Source organism: Ixodes scapularis, unplaced genomic scaffold (genome assembly GCF_016920785.2).
Source record: "Ixodes scapularis isolate PalLabHiFi unplaced genomic scaffold, ASM1692078v2 PGA_scaffold2__306_contigs__length_199485367, whole genome shotgun sequence".
NCBI lineage: Eukaryota > Metazoa > Arthropoda > Arachnida > Ixodida > Ixodidae > Ixodes > Ixodes scapularis.
The window spans coordinates 117543465-117563928 of NW_024609857.1; the positions used below are offsets into that span (position 1 = coordinate 117543465).

Genomic DNA, 20464 nt, shown 5'->3' on the forward strand with positions numbered 1-20464 from the left:
ATGCCAGCGCCGAAGCTGCCCTCGAGCGACTCAACTCTCTGATGTCCCACCACTGCGGCGGCGCTGGTGTCGGTACTGCGCATGTGCCTACGCTTCTCCTCTTCGGGATTTGGCTTCCGCGCACGCGCAGTGTCAGACTTAAGGGGGACATTTACAATTTTTTTTTTGTACACAAAACTCGTTTTTTTTTACACAAAATTTGCGCTTGTATACAGAAAACAGGCATTTACAGTTTACGAACGCGGGCTCGTATGTAAACAATTCATTGGTACGTACATGCGGAATGTGAATTCGTCTCCTTCTTTAGCGGGGTTGGGGTGACGTCAGAACTCCAAGCCCTGACTGGCTCTGGTGGAAGGATAAAGGGTAGACCTCGAGCCAATCTGCCTTCAGGTCTATGCACTATCCTTCGATCAGAGCCAATCAGGGCTCGGCGTTCTGACGTCACCAGAGCCCCTGGAAATTAAACCAGACGAACTTGCGCTCCGCTTACGGCGTGCAAGTTGTTCTGCTCTTTGCGCACCTCGTGCTTTTGTTTAGCCTCCAAATGCGTCCTCGTGCTTTTGCTTCCTCCGACCTCAACAAATATCGACGCGCGCTCGAATGCCTCGCCATCGAGCGTTTGCTGCACGTTCTTTACGCCGTCCTTTGATTGAAAACACCCTCCTTCTATTCCGATGCGCCAGAGACGCCATTGGGAACGTTTGCTCTCTGTATAAAGCTGGGCTCTAGGCTGAACTCTCGGCGAGATCGCCGACCTCCGCGACTGGCCAAAGTCAAGGTCAAGTGCTGCGCTGATCCACACGGCGATTTGCAATCTCGTCGACTTTCTCGCCGAGTGTCTAACATAGAGCCCAATGAAAAGGAACGTATAGGGCGAAACTGGGAAAAGAAAACCGTTTATTTTTGTCCGTGTAAAAAAACCACGCATCGCAGAAAGCTGAAACCCCGTGAGAATGAGACGCTAACGGCTGGGATAGAACGCGAAAGTTTTTTGAATATGACGTTAACTGGAATAAAATATAATTGACTAAAATTATATTTTTCTGAGCCCAATTTTGTCAAAACGAGAAATCACATTGCGGACACCTGTAACATATATTTCAGTAAAAAAAAAAAAAAAAAAAGAAGTTTGTCTGAAATAAATTTATGTAATCTTTCTTGCTGACGAGTGTTTTCCACTCAAATAAATCGCACAAGCGTCCGCAGTGTCAAGTTTTGTTTTGAGGATATTAGGCTAAGAGGTACGTCGGCTTATATAAATAAACATTTCGTTTTTTTCAATTATCATTTGATCCGGGGAACTTTATGTTCTCAAACTCTCGCGTTCTATCCCAACCGCTAGCATCACATTCTCACGGAGTATGAGCTTTTTGCGATTAATAGTTTATTTATTCTGGCCAAAAAACTGAGTTCCGTCTCCTCTGGACCTCTGTAGCTCAGAGTGGGACGTAAAGCTGGGAGATCCAGCGGTGCTCTGAATGCCAGCCGCACAAGGCGCTCGCGCCGAACTGTGGAGGCGCGTGCGTTGGCCTTTCAGAAAGTCACTAATTTCTACTCCAGTGTGCTGAAATAAAATTCCTTAATAATCCTTACTTAGAAATTGTGGTTGAAGGGTATTTGTTATGCTCATAACCTCCATTAGAGAATATTTGTGGCTACTGCTTGGTCATAAAAACTGTCAACTTGATCATCGCTCCCAAAGTCATTGAAATAATTTCGGCCTATAACGTGCCCTTATTCGTGCCCTATTCTTCAATTAATAACCAAGCGCTCTAAACATACGGCTCTGATTCAGCCGTTCAAATTACGCAAAACTTGCAGGCACCAAGGCCACCGGATTTTCGAGGAGTGGGATGAATTCCACCGGTAAATTATTTACTATAAGCTTAATGAAATAGGTGACGATGCCGACCAAGATGTGGCATTTCTTTGGAGTAAAATTAAGGGTGAGAATAATGTTTGAACGCGACCGACTATATGAAGCTTTGAAACTTTTTGATTCATGACTTTGCACTCTCAAAGTTAGGGAGCGATGTCTCATTAATACAAGAATCTACGCAAAATGTGAGAAGCATAATCACTGCACAAAGATACCGAATTTTCCTGTAAAAACTTAGGCAGTACTAAATATGTATAGTTGAAAGCACAACACCTGTTTTAACGATGTCCGAGGGCGGGATTCGGCTGAAAACCTTTCGCTCAGATCCCCTTAACATGGTGTCAGGTATGACAACAGTGTACCGTTGAGCTCTCTCCACGTCAATGTATTTTGGAATCCGACAGTTTGTGCATAACGCTTTAAGTGTTTGAACCCGGTGCATCGGTGGGTTCTTTACGTTGTACACTACACGAAATCCTGCGAATAGCATTACAGACACAAATACACATTTCGTCGCTATACACACACAAATGACAAAACTGTGAAATATTTAGACTTTGGGAAAGAGTGCCTGAGAAACCGCAGTGTTAACTGTGGTGCGTCTTTCCAGTTTTCTATTGGTCTTTAAGTCGACCGTTTTAAGCCGAGTCCCATTGAAAATATGCATACGCATTTCCATCTTCATTTTATAGCTTAAAAGAAGTTGTAACAAAATCCTCGACAAGGGTTGATTAGTTTCTCAGCCTCTGTTTATATGAACGAAAGTTCCATTGCTCGAATTGCGCTGTTGCAAGTCTGTGTTAAAGCCCCTTTACACTCTTGCAACCAAATACGACTGAGAGAGACGACACCTGCTGAAACCTCTTAAAACTTTTTAGTACGAGAGAACACACTGGCACTCTTGCGCCATCTATACGGTGACCCTGTAACTGCATTTCACAAGACCGAAGATTTTGCGAGATTTACGAGGTAAAATGTGCGTAATACCTATAAGAAAGGCTCGTTTATAATATCGACCAAAGTTTTTCGAGCCAAGAAAGAAAGGATAATGTGCGAGAGAAATAAAAAATATGCCTGACCGCCAAGTTTACACTCCTACGCGATAGATGGCGCCAGTGTGCCCTCTCGTTGCAAGATATATTAAGAGGTTTCAAGGCACCCGGTTTTAAGAGGTCGCAAGTGAGTGAACGGACCTTTACAGAATATTACGACTGTTTCAAACAAGCTTACCGACTGGTGCCAGTTATCGGGTACTCCTGCCCCACATCAAGTCTTAGGCCAGACTGCTGCTTTGCGGTACATGCGGCATCAAATATTAATAGTATTTATGAAATGTGGTTCTTAATATCGATGTTAGAAGTATTTCAGGTCAGGGCTAAAATTATTTCTAAAAATATGGAAATATACGCAAACGGGAAGTAGGCTAGGGCAACTCGATATACGGGACCAGTGTGTCAACTTGTTGCAAGCAGTCATTAAGTGTAGTAATGCAATCGGTCAGTGGTGCAAAGGCCAGAATCAGTTTTAATTATCATTGCAGCAATAGCAGCGGTAGTCGAAGAAGTGGTGGCGGTAAATTGTGTGTCTAGGCTGTAGGGCGACAGGAGGGCAGTCTGCATCAATTATGTCTGAAATGCTTTACTGTGTGTTCACTTACCTGAAACTTGAAGGAATTCCTGGAGTGGTACATTGGCATCAGGTGTGTATCTTTGTACAGAACGTTCAAACAGTTCGTACAAGTGTGCACCGTTCATTTCTACAGTATAGGAATAGATGAGCAGATGCTCACCACCCAAAACCTCGAACAAATGTTTCATAAGAATTCTACCTGAAAGGTGAATCGGATAAACCTAATGAATGTGTAATTTTCTGGTGTATGGGTTCGCATAAATTAAATATGACAAAAACTTCAATATCGCAGGTAAAAACGACACATACCTTCCAGTAGTTGTGTCCTTTTTATTTACTGCAGTCTCCAGGTTTTTGTTTTGTTTAATGTACACCAGCTTGTTTGTGCACTTACATTCAGCTAATAATTTTAGCAATTTGACGAGTTAAAGGGAAGCTGTTTTAACGGATAGCCCCGGCACATTTGATTGATTTTAAGATTATGGCTCTTTTTAGTATAAGATGTTTCCGTAAAATACGAGGCTTAAATATTTTAGATACGCTGTGTAGTTTAGTGGATATCTTATCTCAAAGTTCGTTCTCGGCGGCTTACGGCGAAACCGAAACTACCGGCTCGAGAATGACGGCGACCCTGGTGATCAGCTGCATGCCCATCCTACGATTCAAAGCTCGTACCGCGGTACTTCACAAAACCCTGACATTGACGAATGCTGGCTTGTACACCGCGCCATATATCTCTCCGCTTCAACGCGTTCATAAAACCGTGATTGCCGCCCTTGAGACACAGACCTAGGATCAATAACGAAGCAGTGTTTAAGCAACACGCGTAGCGCAAGCACCAAGTTCTAGATGACGTGGCTCTCCCCAAAAGACTACTCCTAAACCAAGCATGTTTCCTGTAAAGAAGTATTGGAAACCGGGCCCGCGACAGGCTGCCATTAGCCGCATACCGAGAAGCCATCTGGTGTCGCTGCTTGCAACTAAGGCGAGGAGAGGACTTCATCTGGCAGTCGCAACACGCACTGTGTCGACGGTGCCATATATTTATATCATGCACCTAAGTATATCATGCACCTATATATACAGGGTGTTTTTTTTTATTCTTACACATTTGTTTAAAAAAACCGTGAAAGCTACACTAATGCGGTTTGTGCAGGTGGGTTATACGTCCAGGCGGACATTATGTGGGTGGCTAATCTTTGCGATAAGTCGGCTAATTAACTAAAATTCATTACTTAACTTTTTAATTACTGAAAATAAACATAAGGTTTCAATTAGAAACTTGCTGAACATCATCGAAAACCCCTAAATCAACTATTTTTAGCAAGATATAACGCCGGGGCAGCTTTTTACGGCGTTCTGTAAAAGCGCTTCATTTGGACGCGTTTCTAGATTTCGGTTTCTTATCGGAGCGCATCTACGCGCCCGCGATCCTGCTCCCCGGCGGTCGCGGCGCGAAGCCATCTCCTCGCCTCCCTCGTAGAATGGAGGTAAGTACGGCGCACGTGCGTTGCGCGTCTCAGCCACTGGGGAGCAGGACCGCGGGCGCGGTGATGCGCTGCGATAAGAAACCGAAATCTAGAAACGCGTCCAAATGAAACGCTTTTACAGAACGCTGTAAAATGCTTCCCCGGCGTTATATCCTCCCAAAAATAGTTAATTTAGTGGTTTTCGATGATGCTCTACAAGTTTCTAATTGAAACCATATGTTTATTTCCACTAATTAAAAAGTTAATTAACGAATTTTAATTAATTAGCCGATATATCGCAAAGATTAGCCACCCACATTATGTCCGCCTGACCGTGTAACCCACCTGCACAAACCGCATTACTGTAGCCTTCACGTTTTCTTTTTAAACAAATGTGTAAGAAAAAAAAAAAAAAAAAACCTGTATATATATCATGCGCCGTGGTACCGGCCCAAAGCAAAGTTCACACGTGCGCAGAAACAGAAAATACAAATCAATGAATCACGCACAACGTGGAACTGACGACACTTTGATTGCTACACCACTTTTTATATTATGCAATTAAAAAACACACTCATTCTCAGGTGACTGTCCTCACTATTACGAGAGTTACGCAAAGGTTGCCTCGTTTTGTTCAATATTTCGAGTAGGGTATAATACCGAACGCCTCCGAGTCCGGGGCAAGCCTTTAAAGTGACCGAATAAATCAGCCCTGTAACGTATCATGCTACGATTTACCGCAGAGCTGCCTGACGGTAGTGGGAGCATGGCACATAAATTTCGAAGAGCCAAATTACGTAAGTAAAAAAACAAGAAGAAAAAAAAAAACACAGGAACGGGTGGTTTATATTAGTCCGCGAAAGGCCGTCCGAGACAATCCGGGAAACAAAATCAGTTTTTTTACAACTTTCGCAGGATGGAATGGGGATGAATATGTGAGGGCTAAGGAACCTTCATGTGGAGCACACGAAGGCGCCCTAGTGAGGGCCAGCGCACCGGCGACAGGCGGGAAGGCCGTAATCGTCGGGGGGTGGGGGGCAAGGGGGGGGGGGGCGGGGGCGGGGTGACGTGGGTAAAGAAAACGCACAGTAGTCTCTACTGACGGGAGAAAAAGAAAAGGCCCCATTTGTAGGGTTTTTGAGTGACTTCGAGAAGGAAAGTACAACAAAAGCAACTGCTTCTTAAGCCTTCCGTTGTTTTTTGTGTGGATCTCGAAAAGCGATTAGCACTTCCCCCCCTCGCTCTCCCGTGCAAGGTTTGCGAAGAGGGCGAGGACGGTGCGCGACCTGTCCTCGATTGGTTACTGCGAAAATTCGGCCTCTCCCAGGTCCGGAAAGGTTCAAACATTCAAAGTTCAGTCCGGGCTCGGGAACAGGGTAACGCCAGCGTTGACCTCAAAGGCGACGTCGCCTCCGACTTCCGAACGTTCCCTCACAACCGTTTCGGGGGCTGGTTTGGATCGCCCTTAACCGGTTTTCTCCGCCTACGGCTCCCGTCTGTTAACCGCGCATTATCTGACGGCCGCAACAGCCGACAGATTGCGGTAGCCGTCCCGATAGCTTAAGGGCTGTCCAAACAAGAGGCTTAAAAAACGTGTCAAGTGACAGAACTCCGCCATGTGGCGAGCAGTGGTCCTCTTCCGTTCGTGTTTTTTGCTGGGGGTAAATTTTTCCTCCGCCGATGTGCCTTTTTCTCCCTCATGAAGACTTAGAGCATGCCCATCACGTGGGTCCAGACAGCCACTCACAAGCTCTGTTGACTTTCAATTAATCGCGCAAGGACTCCGCTGCTGTTTAAGTCACGATAACGAGAAAGGGAAGGATACAACGCGCGGCAGAAGAGATGGACAGTCACACCATTTGAATGCTGCGTGTGACGTGAAGTCTCACGAGCACAGCCGTCACAAAAAAGGGGAAGAGGCAAGAAACAACTACGTGATGTTTGCCTGGTGGGTGTCCAAACTAAAAATGGACTGCTGGACTTAACTTTCCCTCCATATAACGGAAAATAGTTGCTTTTCTTGTTTTGAAGCATATGGCGGCTTATGACAGCTCAGCAGCCGCCCGGTCTCTCCAAAAGCAGACGACATGTGTGTAGCTGAAATTACTCTACGAAACACTGGTCTTATTTGCTTTGTGTCCATATATTTCTGTCTTTTTGGAAACGAAAAAAAAAAAAAAAAAAAAAAAAAAAAATTACACTGGCCATTACAGCACCGAAAACGCGCGTGCTGTTTGTGATTCGAAAGGATGGTCCGCTTTTGGTGCGACCGGGCGGCAGCTGAGCCGGCGTAGACCGCCGGGGCCCCGCTGCAGTCATCCATTGGTTGTTGCGGCAGACAGAGTGTGCACGGCTAGCAGACGGAAGAAGTTGGTGTACCAACGATCAGAGACCGAAGACGAGGAAATGGACCAGAGACGTTTTGAAAAGGAGCTTGTGGCAAGGAGCTGGCGGCCGGGGAGCGCGTGGCCGGGGCCTCGTGCTCGGAACGGATGTGATTGACACGTCAAATCGAACTGCTTGTTGCTTGTACATAATGTAAAATAAATGTTGCTTTAACGTAACCAACGTTGACTACCAGAAGTTCCTGCCGTTGGTATGCAAACCAGTTCGTTTTCTTAATTTTTACTCATGTAAGTTCGTTCTTCGAAATTTTTATGCAATGCTTCCACCCCCTTTTATCACCGGTGTGTTAAATTGTAGCACGATAAGTTACCAAGCCGATTTACGCGGCAATTTTAAAGGCTTTACCCTGGGGAGTGCTTATATCTAAGGTCAAGGAAGCATTGGTACAGGCAATTATTATTAGCCGTAGTCGCTAAAACAAGCTGTTCGAAGCGGGTGTCGATGAAGCAAACAAAATTAAACAGGGGTGTATTAACAGAAATAAACGCACTGAAAGGGTCTAGTTTTGTGTGTAAGTCTGTGGAAAACGCGTTTTACACCTTTAAGTGTGCGTTTTTTTTTTGTTTTTTTTTTGTTTTTTTTTAGAGGGAAATTTGCGAGTGTTTTACGGCTGCGAATCTAGGCTGTTTAGCGTTCATTGCGCAATAGTGATTAGACGAAGGCGCGCCTATACGACCCCCATCCACATCAAAGCGGCGAGGGGTGGGAGTTGAACTAGGCATCCTTCGATTATTCAATTCAATCTTTCGCCCTACCCGCTCCGAGCTGCGCTTGGCCTTAGTTGCTTTAAGCTAAGGGTCCCTCACGGGTGTGGTATAAGGGGCGGATGCCCTATTTTAGTTGAAATGATCTCTTTTCTCAGTGGTTCGAGTCACCTAGAAGGTGTTCCGATGTTGGAAGCACAAAATATTGCTGAAGTGCCTCGGCCGTGCCTCAGAAAATCGTCGTATATAGAGTAAGTGTCTGGAACCGTAAATATCGGTGTAATTGCTTTTCTGCAGACATTGATGCCGCAGTTTCCGACGAGAACGCCGTTGGACGTCGCCACTGTCACATGATCGCCTACGCTAGCTATTCAGGGTGAGGAACCATGCGCACCACCCGAGAGGGGAGTCCTGCTGGAGTGGTGGCACTATTACAATAGCCAGCGAAGTTACGGATGCAGCATGTAATTGAAATGCACTAAATCTGATGGGCGAGACGCGAGACATCAGGCACCAAAGTGAGCGACTTTCGCTACACTCGTAATGCTTTTGTGTTTGGCTTTCGCGTTTCACTTTTGCGTCTGAGGTTTTGACCAAGTTACCCTCGTAAAAGGGTATTCGGCGCTGAGACATACCTTGCGTAATATCGTAATCGATGGAGGTAAAGATGTCCCTCCCGGGGATCAAGGCGCCGTTCACGGGTCCCCAGAGTTTGTCGTTGAGCGGAGAGAGACCGGCAAACCAGTAGAACATGGCGTCGGCAATCAGGTTGCCCATGGTGCACTCTGTGAGGCGGCACACTTGGCGGCTTCCCTCGAGGAGTACCTTCGTGCTTCCAACCACGCGATTGCGGTCTTTGTATGCGTCGGCCGAGATACTCGAAAGCAGCTGTTCCAATTCGTGCCCCCGAGGCAAGGCTGCGCGAAGCAACATTTACAAAATACACTAGAAGTTAGTAAGCTCACGTCCCCGCGTGGCACGGTAAGAAATTTCTGCGAAAATCCCCAAAGGCGCCGAGCGACGCACCTCCAAGAAAAATCTTTTGGGAGAATCCCACAAGGCCTCTCGCCAATCCCACATAACAACGCGCGGTCATGAAATCGTGAGGCTAGGGCCGGCTGTACGCTAAAGTTGAGGCTTGGGCGAGCTGGTACATACTTCGGAAATTAAAAACAGCGCGGAAAGACGAGGACCAGACAAAGAAGTGACACGGACGTAGCGCTGCCCATGTGATGTATCACCAATAATAATAAAACAATGATAAAAACATTGAAAAAACATTGAAAAAATAATAATGAAATGCGCCATGACACAGCCGTACAGAGTATGTGCTAAAAATCGAGCAAGTCACGGAACCAGAAAATTCATCTCTTTGCCTGATAGGCAAAGAGATGGTGTCACTTCTTTGTCTGGTCCTCGTCTTTCCGCGCTGTTTTTAATTGCCGGCTGTACGCTTCGTAGTTTTTTCAAATGGGTCAGTTACTTTTTTTTTCATATTACTGCAAAGTTTACAACACAAAGAAAACAAAGTGAGCACATCACAGAGCCGATACGTTCTTTCTTTTGTTACCTGCTTGTTTTCTTTGCGTCCCGAAATCGCACAATGCTGATCCAACATCAGCAGCTCCCTTAAAGGTTCCATGAAACCAATTTTGGGTTGGGATGAATGATTTTAAATTGGGACTTTACTAATCGCATATTGTTTAGTTGGCCAAAAGAAAGAGGCTAGAAAGTCAGAAGCCAGCTTTTCGGTACGAACATTTGAAAATATAACGGACTATTTTGTACCTTCTTGCCTTCGAAAGCTCTCCGTCTTTTCACTATGATACATACGCGTTTCCAAAAGCGCGTCACCGGCGCCAAACTGACGTCAGCAGAGCCCAGCTCTCGCACTAGAACACGAGAACTGCGTCACTCGGACGTATGCGCTCGTCAACAATCAATCCGTGGACGGATATATGGATTCGCTTTCGTCGCCAATGAGTGCCCTGACGGAACTTATTGTCACTGGGGAATGACAAGTTCTATGGTGTGCATAAAAAGCACGGTGGAAGCTAGGAGTCATCGCACCGGTGCCGAAGGAATGTCACGACTACCTGATTTCCCAATTCACATTTGAGTTGAGGATTAAAGCTAAGGAGGAAGGAGTAGGAAAATCGTTTCATGGCCCCTTTAATTTATGGGTGCCACGCGCGTAGCTTGGATTGCTGTAGTACGTCGAAAAGACGATGAGAGTCGCTGCGTACTCTAAGATTGTCGTTACAACCATCCACTCCATAGTATCTACAACGTGACCCTAAAAAGAAAGAGAGAGGGCAGAGTGTAGCCAACATCCCCTGCGCTGAATTTTCTACGACAACTAAAAGGGGTCAGTGCAGTGCAGATTGTACATGAATGATCTGTCAGCGTTCGAGTGGGATTCATGTTCTTAGCCTCTGTTGCCTGCAAGATCACCTCCATTGTCCGCTACTTCCGGTTTCAGACAGCCAGATCCCGGCATCCCTCTCAGTGCCGCAGTATGCGGTGTGCGTTTTATAAAACAGCCATAAACCATTAAAAGAAAGAAAGCAAAAAAAAAAAGAGCTCTGTTTTACGTTTAGCAGTTTTTGGTCATGCTTGGAGTGTAGAATGCTTGCGCCGTCGCTCGCCCTTGGTATGTCTGGCACGGCTGTAGCTCAACCAAATGACTTGAAATCGTAATAAGTATTAGCTGTGGTTTTATTGTGAGACTGGTTATTGCTGGCCTTCTGTTGTACATTGGTCCTTAGCTGTCCACAATAACCCAATTGTCTGTTGTTAAGAGCGGAAAGACCCTGTTTCAGAACACATCAATCGGGGCGTCACCATCTTCAACCATGACACATGGCGCGAACCTACCAAAAATATTCTTCGGCCACAAAAAAAAAAAAAAAAAAAAAAAAAAAAACGCCGTGTTGAACAAACGAAGCAGCCAGTCATTTAGGCCACGATAGACCAACCAGCGTGAGCGCGAGCTTCGACGTAGAGCTGTGACGTAGGCCAACGAATGCTATAAAAAAGGCAACGCGAGCCAGGTCCAACGTTCTTTGCTCGCGCCAGCGAGACATCATCTTATCATATCTTTAAGTAAATCATCCGAAAACTCAGCTTAGGCTGATGAGACCCCTACCTTCTTTGCGCCTCATCTGACACCTGACAATGTTTTATCTTAACGTTTATGAAATTTCCTCGCTCGTTTAGTATGCGTGCTTCATTCATTCGTTCACTCGTCTTAAAAAAAACGGACGTGCCTTTGAGGATGTTTCATATTTAGATGTTCAGACATATAATCCTAATATTGCTGCTGAAGAAATAGCACCAGGACAGCGCATTATTGCCTAATAAATATTTAAAAAAAAGAAGACACGGAGACTATAATATATAGTATTTGTGTCTTAGGAATTCAAGGTGCGAAGAAAAAAAAATGGGATTAAAAGTAAATAGAACCGAGTCCTTCGTACTGCGGCATGTTATATACTACTGACGCAGACTGTTCGAGTCGTTTGTTGCAAATTATCTGCACTTCACTACTGCCGCACTTAGGCTTAAACAAATGAAATCCTTCGAGAAACCATCCAAAAACCTATGCTTTTAAACTTTTATCGAAACAATTCTAGGGCTTTCTAGATTAACCACAATAATTTCGTTCAATTAGTTATACTTTTGCACAACCTGAGACATAATAATCCCTTAATGAAAGCCTTGAGTACAGGTAACATGGAAATTGTGTAAGCCACCCGCCTAGTTTCAAACGAACGCGTGATAAAGTTTCTCCTGCTGTGGGTGTTGCTCTAGTTGTCGAGGGGTGGGTGGTCAAAAGGGGCAGGAGGAAGAGCGCGGTCTTTCGCTTGGTTTACATAGCCTAGACGGGGATTATCATGTCGGGTAGCTTGGCGGCGAATGTCTGCTGGTGGTGTGGTGTCCGTGTGGACGTCGCTACTCCGGCTGCGTTCCGCCAACTTTCCGGCGTCACGCCTTTTTTTATTCTCTCTTTCCTGTCGTTGTAAACGGCTGTAAATTGCTGTTCCCTTGCGAGCAGACTCAGTTGCGTATGAGACTTTGTGTAATCTTGTCAGTTTTTTTAAATTTCTTCTTGTCTTAGAGTTTAGGTCTTGATGTTTCTTAACCTGCATCCTCTCGTTCTGTGCGATTCTCCTTCGGGATGCAGGATTTACTTCTCGTTCTCCATATTATGTGTGTAACCTTCTTGCGTCCACGCAACGTGCCTTGAGGTTCTTAACGCTATGCAGGATTGGACAATGACTTGGAGAGCTGCAGTCAGATGTCAGCTACTTTGGGCTTGCCTGATGAACAGTTTCGTCAACCTCAAGCGCTTCGGCTACCTGGCTCAGTGCAGTAGCCCCTGTAGGCTCCGGAAGAGGATCCTCAATGTGTACCGGAATTCGGCTAGCAAACAGCTTCGAGGCCCTTTCGAGCTTTCCAAGGCGCTGTGGAAAGTGGAGAAAAATTCAGTTTTTCGGTGGACCACCTTAAACGTTTTTCAATAGTCGAAGTTCTAGTCAACAGGAGGGAGGTGTTTAAGATGCAAGGCCCAAGAAAAGGTAAGTCAGCGCTCTCTACCGCTCTTCGACGTTATTTTAATTATGATCAAGCTAGCATCTCGCGAAAGCCAGACATGATTCAGGCAGAGGGACCAGCATCGTGCTTTTATTATCAGACCGTTCCGCTCTTATTTATTTTCTTGCGCAATCGATTGCGAACAGGGTGCCGGCTCAGGAAGATCGGTTGTCTTTTGTGAAAGACTCGGTGAAGAAATTCGAGGATTTGATTCAACTGTCTTTTCCGGTGGAGCGGAGAAAATTTAATGATCTTTCAGTATTAAAAAAAAAATCAAGCGTTTTAAGAGGTCATTGCCCTTTCTACAGATGCACACATTTGGGCTGTTTCCAGTGCTCCCAGTGGGATCATTTATCGAATGGGCAGTGGCTGCAGTTTCAGAGCTTTTTTGAAAACACCAGAGAGGACACATAAGTTGGATAGCGCGGAGTGTGTAAAGTTTTAGCTGAGGATGAGTTAACTTTCACGTTAAAAAATATTAGGGGTTTTCGTGTTCCTCCATTGCCGTAAATGCTGTAAAGTTTTTGGTAAAAGACCCTAAGGAGGACTTCCTGTTCCGCGTGGTGGTCAATGAAAATGGTTCGCGGCAGAAGGTTCTTGCTGCATTTATATTGACTTGTTTAGAGTACGTCCACCTTGAAGATAGTTTGTCCCTTCGCCATCCAGAAAGGTTGCTTGATACTGATATCCTGTATCCCCTTCACCAGAATACCTATGTTTTGATGTCCCAAGGTATAAAATATTTATGTTATTCTTTCGGCAGTAACCTGTTGGTGAGCTGAGTGAGAGACATTCTCGTGTTGAATTTTATTTCTTTTCATACTCAAGTGAGGATTTCGATTGACGTTAGGTTACGAATATTGAACTGTTTTAAGGTCCACCGTAATAAAATTTAACGGAGAGTTTTATACAGTGGAGAGGTGTATGTATCGACTCTGCAGTGGCTTCGTTGTTGTCTGAATTTATATATGAATATGTTAGACAAGCAAGTGACATCTTCTGTAAACATCTTTGGGAGTAAGAAGTTTTGTGGCTCTGAGATTTTTTGACGACAGTTTGATCTGCGCCCCAAATAAATAGGTCGCAAGTAAGACTCAAAATGATGTTATTGAAATTGCGCCGCAGCTGAGGTTCACGGCTGGTCGTGTGTCATGGAGAATTTGCAACTTCTAGCTCTACGGTTGTTAAATTGTAAAGGTTTGTGTTTGTCGTATGAAAAAAGAGGAACCGAAGAGAGTCTTATCTAGGGTCTCTTCGGTTCTAGAGTGACAAACATAAATACCTGATGCCGACAAGCCTCAAGCAGATGCAGCACGCACCCGAAGCTATATTTGGCAGGCCTGCCTACTCTGGGTACGGGTGATTGCAAGCCTGCCAAAGATACCTTCAAGCACATGCGGCATCTGCTAGAAGCTTTTAGGCGTCAGTTGTTCCAGTTTGTCGCACAATCTTCACCAGAAAACAAGTTTTTTTTTCCCCTGAAGGGAGAGAAGACCACGTGGTGATGCCGACTCACCTTTGCTGATTGCTTTGTCCATGAGTACGGGCTGGCCGGAATAACGGATGACATTCCCGTCGCTGTCGAACGTGGCGTGGAGCACTCCCACGTATTTGCCCTGCCAGTAGGCCTGCACGACGAGACCCTGGCTGCCGTCGGCCCGCTGAATGACCACCGGGTACGGCCCGTCGGCGGTGTCGGGCGTGTTCTGCAGCAGGGCTGTGCTGAACAGGAAGGAGTGGGAGAAGCCGCCCACGACTACGCCCACCTCGGGCACATGCGTGGCTATGCGTTTGTCCTCCGTCAGACCCGAGTTGCCCAGGGCGATCAAGATGCGCACGCCTTTGCGTCGCAGCCGCTTGGCCTCCCGGCGGACGCACTCCAGGTCGTTGGTGAACTGCGTGTGGCCTGCACCCGAGCACGCGGGTATTAGACGGAGAAACATTGGCCGTCTCTTTGGAAATCCCCCAAAAGCGCTCTAAGGGCATAACCTCTACCCGTTCCTCCTTTTTCAGGAACAGTAAGGAGGCCACTCAAGAGCAAATTTAGAGAGCATTTTGTGAATATATTAAGACATCGCAGTGTCACGTGGTTATACATCTGCGTGATTTCATGATGTTACGTGAGATCGTGAGGCTATGATGTAAAGGTGCCACTGTGGCATTATAGAGGCTGCATGCCATGTACACAAAATCCCTGAGGCTGGACCTATAAATGCTACAGAATTCAATAAATAAAAAAATGAAAGCGCACACAGAGAAGTGGGTTAGTTGCATTCGTTGGAAATGAGTTAATCTAGTAAGGGGGCAACGCAACGATATTGGTACTTTGCGCAAATACCGCTTAGAACGAATCCCTGACGTTAATGATCCGCGAAACACCCGTCCATTTTCCACCCCACGCAGCCGAAGTCGCAGAAAAAAGTAAAGACATAAGAAAGACGTTTGCGAATCCCTGCAATGCGAAATTAGAGCGCAGCTCTTGAGGAAGAGGGGAGGGCGACGTCAATTTTTCCGTTGAAGTTAGTGGGGACACTTAACGTGCTGAATATAGCCGAAAGTTTTTTTCGCTAAATTTAGTGGAAAAATTTCCCTGTTAAAACCGCGCGCGCATGATGCGCGCTGTTTTTCCTTTTAATTGTTCTGACTGTGACGTCCCATGATGCAACGCGCGTGGTTGCGCTGATGCCGACGGCGACGCCGCTCAACCCGGAAGCGGGCGCCCAAGAGCTGGCTCTAGAACGAGCAGCGTTCAGCCCCTCAACTCGCAGCCAGAACAAGGGGCCACGTGATCTGGAGGCGATTATATGCCGCCAATGTTCACCATAACCACGCTCTGGGGTCGGCAAGGAACAGGACACGCGCTGAGTTCCAGAGAACTGCATATTGAGAGATAGCATGTGAAATTTAGCATTAGACCTCGAACGCTTCCCATACATTTACGGCAAGTTGCAGCTTCTTATTACACAATACAGATGGAGACACGAGGTCAGCTGTAGCTTGATGTACATTTGCAGTGTGTGCCGCTTGGAACGCCACGTGAAAGACAGAAAAGCGTCCGATGTTTGGGTGTTCTAGATGCCCACAATGAGCGAGCTAGAAGTACCAGAAAAACATGCGCGTGGCTGTGGGGGCTCCAGAGCTGCTTTTTGCGCGCCTGCCACTGTGCGTCAATTAACATGTCTGAATTGAATGTTTTCAGCCAGTGCAGAAATCATTTTAGAAACCACACTTAGGCTTGTCAAAATTGTTCGACTATACTTAGTTTCACACAAATGTTGGAGGGTTTTAACTGGCAATGATATTAAAACAAAGCACACTGATCAGTGGCCTCTAGCCAGTGCGGTGCAAATCCCTATTTGGCGGGTTTGAGTACCCAGCCGAAGTGTCCACAATCTGACGGAGGCCCACCTGAGATTTCGGTTGCACGTCATAAGATCTCCAGTTGGTCGAAATGCACCCGCGGTTTTTTCGCTGGGGCGTGCCAAATGCATTTCGTTGTTTGGTTGGTAAAACTCTCAGGTCTAAATATCTGCTCACTTCACCTTTTTTTTTTTTTTTTTTCTCAGAGCGCAGTCGAGATTACGAGCCGGTGAAGCCAATGAAGCTGCACCAAGAGAGCGAGGCCGTGCTATTCGCTTTCTTCCTGTGTCTTTGCGATCGGGCTAAAAATGAAGAAATGCGCGAGCGCAAGCTCCGCTCAAAGCATGGACCTCACACTGCAGAACCTGCAGGGACCCTGGCTTGAACCCCCCATCTGGATGACCATCACACCCTCGTGCGGTCGTGTATCAGTACTGCGCGATGCAAGCTGCAATCTCAGACTAGCAGTCGTACTCCACTGGCTAAATTTCTTATCTACAGCAAGTAACAATTTAGTCGTACAAAGCTGATGCTGTCTAAAAAAATAACGACTAATTTGGAACGCGCCATGATATTGAATTTTTAGTGCGTGCGCGCGTTTACTTTTGTCTACACCTTTAATTAGGCGCCTCTTACTAATGATGAAACAAAGTATAGTTGTGGGACTTCTGAGAAAATATTATAAAACAATGAAAACGGCATGTGAACTAAAAAGACAGAACAACAACATAGGCGGAATCAATTTGAGCAAACATAAAATCAGAGCGGTTATTACGATTTTGTTTTACATGCGGTAGCAGTTCACGCCATAATCAGTAGAGCTTTGAGCGTACCAAAGGCTATAAATGCGAGCTCTGTGGTTTGAACGGCTCTACCGAGCACGTGCGCTTGTCTGCTGGAAGAATGGTTAAAGGCAGCATGCTCGGGCTTGTAGGTTTTCACTTCCCTCGCAATTATGATGAAACCAAATACATTACTAAAAAGTGTTAGGTGAAGCAACGCTTATCTTTTGTATATATGCAATCCCCTCAGTTTTTACGAGATTACATGCTTACTTGTCGTTATTGATATCGTTTATAACCACACTGCAATTTGGCTCGTGCTTTTTTGTGTGCCATATGCATTAGAGACCAAGGAAAACCAGGAGCAAACTATTTCGCAGATTAGAAAAAAAGAAAAACAACCTATGCTACTAGACACAGGCGCCACAATACACACACATCACATGTGGTCGCTGGTGTAGGAAAACAAAGTTTCTTACCAAGAACAACTGCCACTGTATGAAATGCCTTGACAAATCTGGCTGTCAGCACGCGCTCTGTCGAGAATCCTTGGCAGCCAGTGAATAGTCAGTATCGGCGCCAAGATGATTAGCAGTTCTCAGTAGTTTGAGGTCTTCTATCGGCCCAGAGCTAGAATATTTTCTGCTTTTTATTGTAAGCAATCAGGAGGCAGCTTGCATCAAGCCAGAAGGTAATAAGATACTATGAACGGTAAGGAGAAACCCGTCCAACATTGTGATTCTGAATTAATGATTTTATTCCCGCGGGCCTCCGCACTCTAGTGGTGGCCATATCTCAATGGCTACCGCATACCTTTCCTCAAAAAATCATAATTAGGATTATGATAAAAATCTTTGGAGAAGGGGTGTAAGGAGGACCTCTTCTCCAGGGATTATTATCGTCACTCTTGTCCAGCTCGCTTGCACCTTTGTATTAATTGCATTATTATCAGTACAATTAGCGCATGAAGTCTGCATATTGTAGAAATGGTTTCTTTCCCTTGTGTCGCGTCGAAGCAGCGAGCTCGGCTGAGGCTGGTTTTCGTCAGTGGTTGCTACCTTTTTTGTGCCCTTGGAACTCGTTTTTTGTGATAGATACGTGAAAGATCTGACGTGCTCTTGTATCCTTCGGCGAACTTAAACTTTTAGGATTAGAATGTTGGGTGTTTCCACGTCAGGTCATACAATGACTGTCCGGGTCATACTTTTAATATTTCTGTAATAGATACATGCGAAAGCCATGTTCTTGGGAGGAACATTCAGTTATATGTGAACGGCGTAGCTAAATATTCCCAAAAGATATAAAATTGAGAAACTCGAGGCGTGGACATTGCCGAGATTTCACTATGGTAATTTGCACCGCCGCCAATGTCACACCGAAGCAGGCACGAAGGTAATATTTTTTCTAATTTATTTAATAAGCAATTTACAACATTTACACCAAATAATAACAAAAATATAGTGTTATATTTCTATGCAACACAAATTACGATACACGAAAAAAAAATTTAGAGACATATTCTTAAATTATTTATCAACGAACAACTTTATGAAAAACGTCGCAAAATATGCGAAAATGTGCATCGTAACATGCAGCTCACGAATATATAACAATATTTGCTTAACCATTATTGTAGTTGTTTTAGTAATTTGGAAACTTATGTAAATTTCTTTAAAAGTAGCGAAATTGCACGTCAGTGTTTAATTAAAATTGTATATATATATTTTTAAGCTCCCCTTCACTCTTTGCGGTAAGTTGAAATAACTTGTGATGGCAAAATGTTGAGTAGCATGTAACTTCCAATTTAGAAAAGTGACGATCGACAGACCTTCACTCCAATTGAGTTAGCTTGTCTTCGTTATTGGAGCTTTGCCGCTCGACGTCCGCGCTGAAGAGATAATCTCTAGGGCTGACAAAGTATGTACAACGGGGCTTTTCTATTGCAGAGCGTAGAAAGTCATCATAACTTAAAACCCTGGGCTGAGGAAGGAAAAGCTCGATGTACACCTAAACACTTCTTATGAGCTGTGAATGCGAAAGCATGCAAGCCGCTCGTCCGCTCCCTTTTTCGTGTGGATGCCTGTGGCGGCGCCATTTCGTCGGTGTTCAGACGAGCAGAAGCACCGCCGACGATGTGGATGCTGGAGGCGGCGGCATGTTGTAAGCAGCGAGACGAGCAGAACGCCGCCGAGCGCGCGCCAACGTGTCGGCAATCGGTGAAACTGACGCGCAGCGTCAGTTTCAACGACCGGCCACCCCATGGCGCTGCGTGTCCGGCCATTGGGACTGAAGTGTAAAAGGTGCCGTTGGCTAGCTTTGTGTGTGATTTGATAGCTGGGAGCTGCCGAGAAGGATTTAATAGCCGTTTGGCGCGGTTTCAAAGCTGATGGCGTCGGCTCGCTCCACGAGATAGTTAATGCTTTCGCAATGATATAAAAAAACGAAGAACGCAACATGGAATCTCAAGAACAGATGGATATATTCGACCACACTAAAGCAAGAAAAGATTTAAAAATCATGAGCCATTCCCCTCTGGGAAGGTGGATGACGAGCGACTCTGTTTAGCACATGGGACTGACCCGCCCCGAGGAGCCAGAGGAATCTAGACACGCTCGGCGGGAACGCCACCCGGCGGAGAGTGGACACGCGCAACGGGACCGCCACCCCGGAAGAGGGGAAAGAAAGGAAACTAGGCACGCAAGCACTGGGAACAACGACAAAGAGAGGGCGTTGCGAGCGTAGACATGGTCGACGCCGGTCGCACTGCGGCAAATCTTTGAGAAACCCTTATCATCTACCTGAGAGTCTACTGGTCTTAAAAATGGTGCGCATTGATAACTAATCTACTGAGAATACGTATCCAAGTGATGAGACGTATGAGCTTTAGCACAGGAGGAAGCGATGTTGAATCAAATTGGGGATCTGAGTTTTTGTTGACGCACATGAAAAATCCACAAAAACCTAGCCATAAACAGTTTCGCTGTAAAACAGAACTAGATGTCGCGAAGATTTGACCACAGTGGCTTGAAAGGCTAAATCCTTACAACATAGACATGCTTCGAACAACGAGCATCCCCCGCCAAGCCCCCGTAAAGATAATCTCCGTCAAGAGTACAAGAACCGACCAACTTCCTAATTTCAGGGTGCTCTATTATGATGTTTCCTAAACAGCTCATTCGCGCGCGTTCACTTTTCAGATAGACATCCTGTCCCAATCTTTGTTCCCCTCCCCCTCTTATTTCCTAAGAAGTGTTGGCAGAAGCCACTGCTTCCGGCAGTTGCCAACAGTATGAATGGCAGATTGCTGTCAAGCTTAAGCGTGCACACTAGAAGGTCAGTCACTGCGTAAACAAAACGAGAGAAGTAGTATCTGGGGGTCGCTAATTTGGTGCTCAACAAGTGAGGAGGAAAACAAACAACATCGGATTAGCATTTCAAAGTATCGACGTGTAATGTAACTACAAGGAATGGTAGATATTGGTAACCACAATTACTTTTTTTTATTGTGCTAGCCAAATGTTTTGGGCCTGGAGAGAGGCTTTAAGAAAGTCTCACATTACCATTTGGGAAGAACATGTCAAAGAACACTTCCCTCGCTTTGTTTGCGCAGTGACTGACCTTCCTTGTGTGCGCGCT

At 45.5% G+C, this 20464-nt stretch overlaps 1 protein-coding gene across 1 annotated transcript in view; it reads right to left on the minus strand.

The window, feature by feature from the left end:
- The window catches only part of LOC121836583 (protein 5NUC-like), a 52021-nt gene extending 37392 nt beyond the window's left edge, over positions 1-14629 (minus strand). The window contains exons 1-3 of the mRNA XM_042291518.1: positions 14203-14629; positions 8726-9007; positions 3540-3710 (exon numbers count right to left, since the gene is read on the minus strand). Coding sequence (XP_042147452.1) covers positions 3540-3710; positions 8726-9007; positions 14203-14629 — 880 coding nt within the window. The remainder of the gene's footprint in view (positions 1-3539; positions 3711-8725; positions 9008-14202) is intronic.
- Between the last annotated feature and the right edge of the window lie 5835 nt (positions 14630-20464).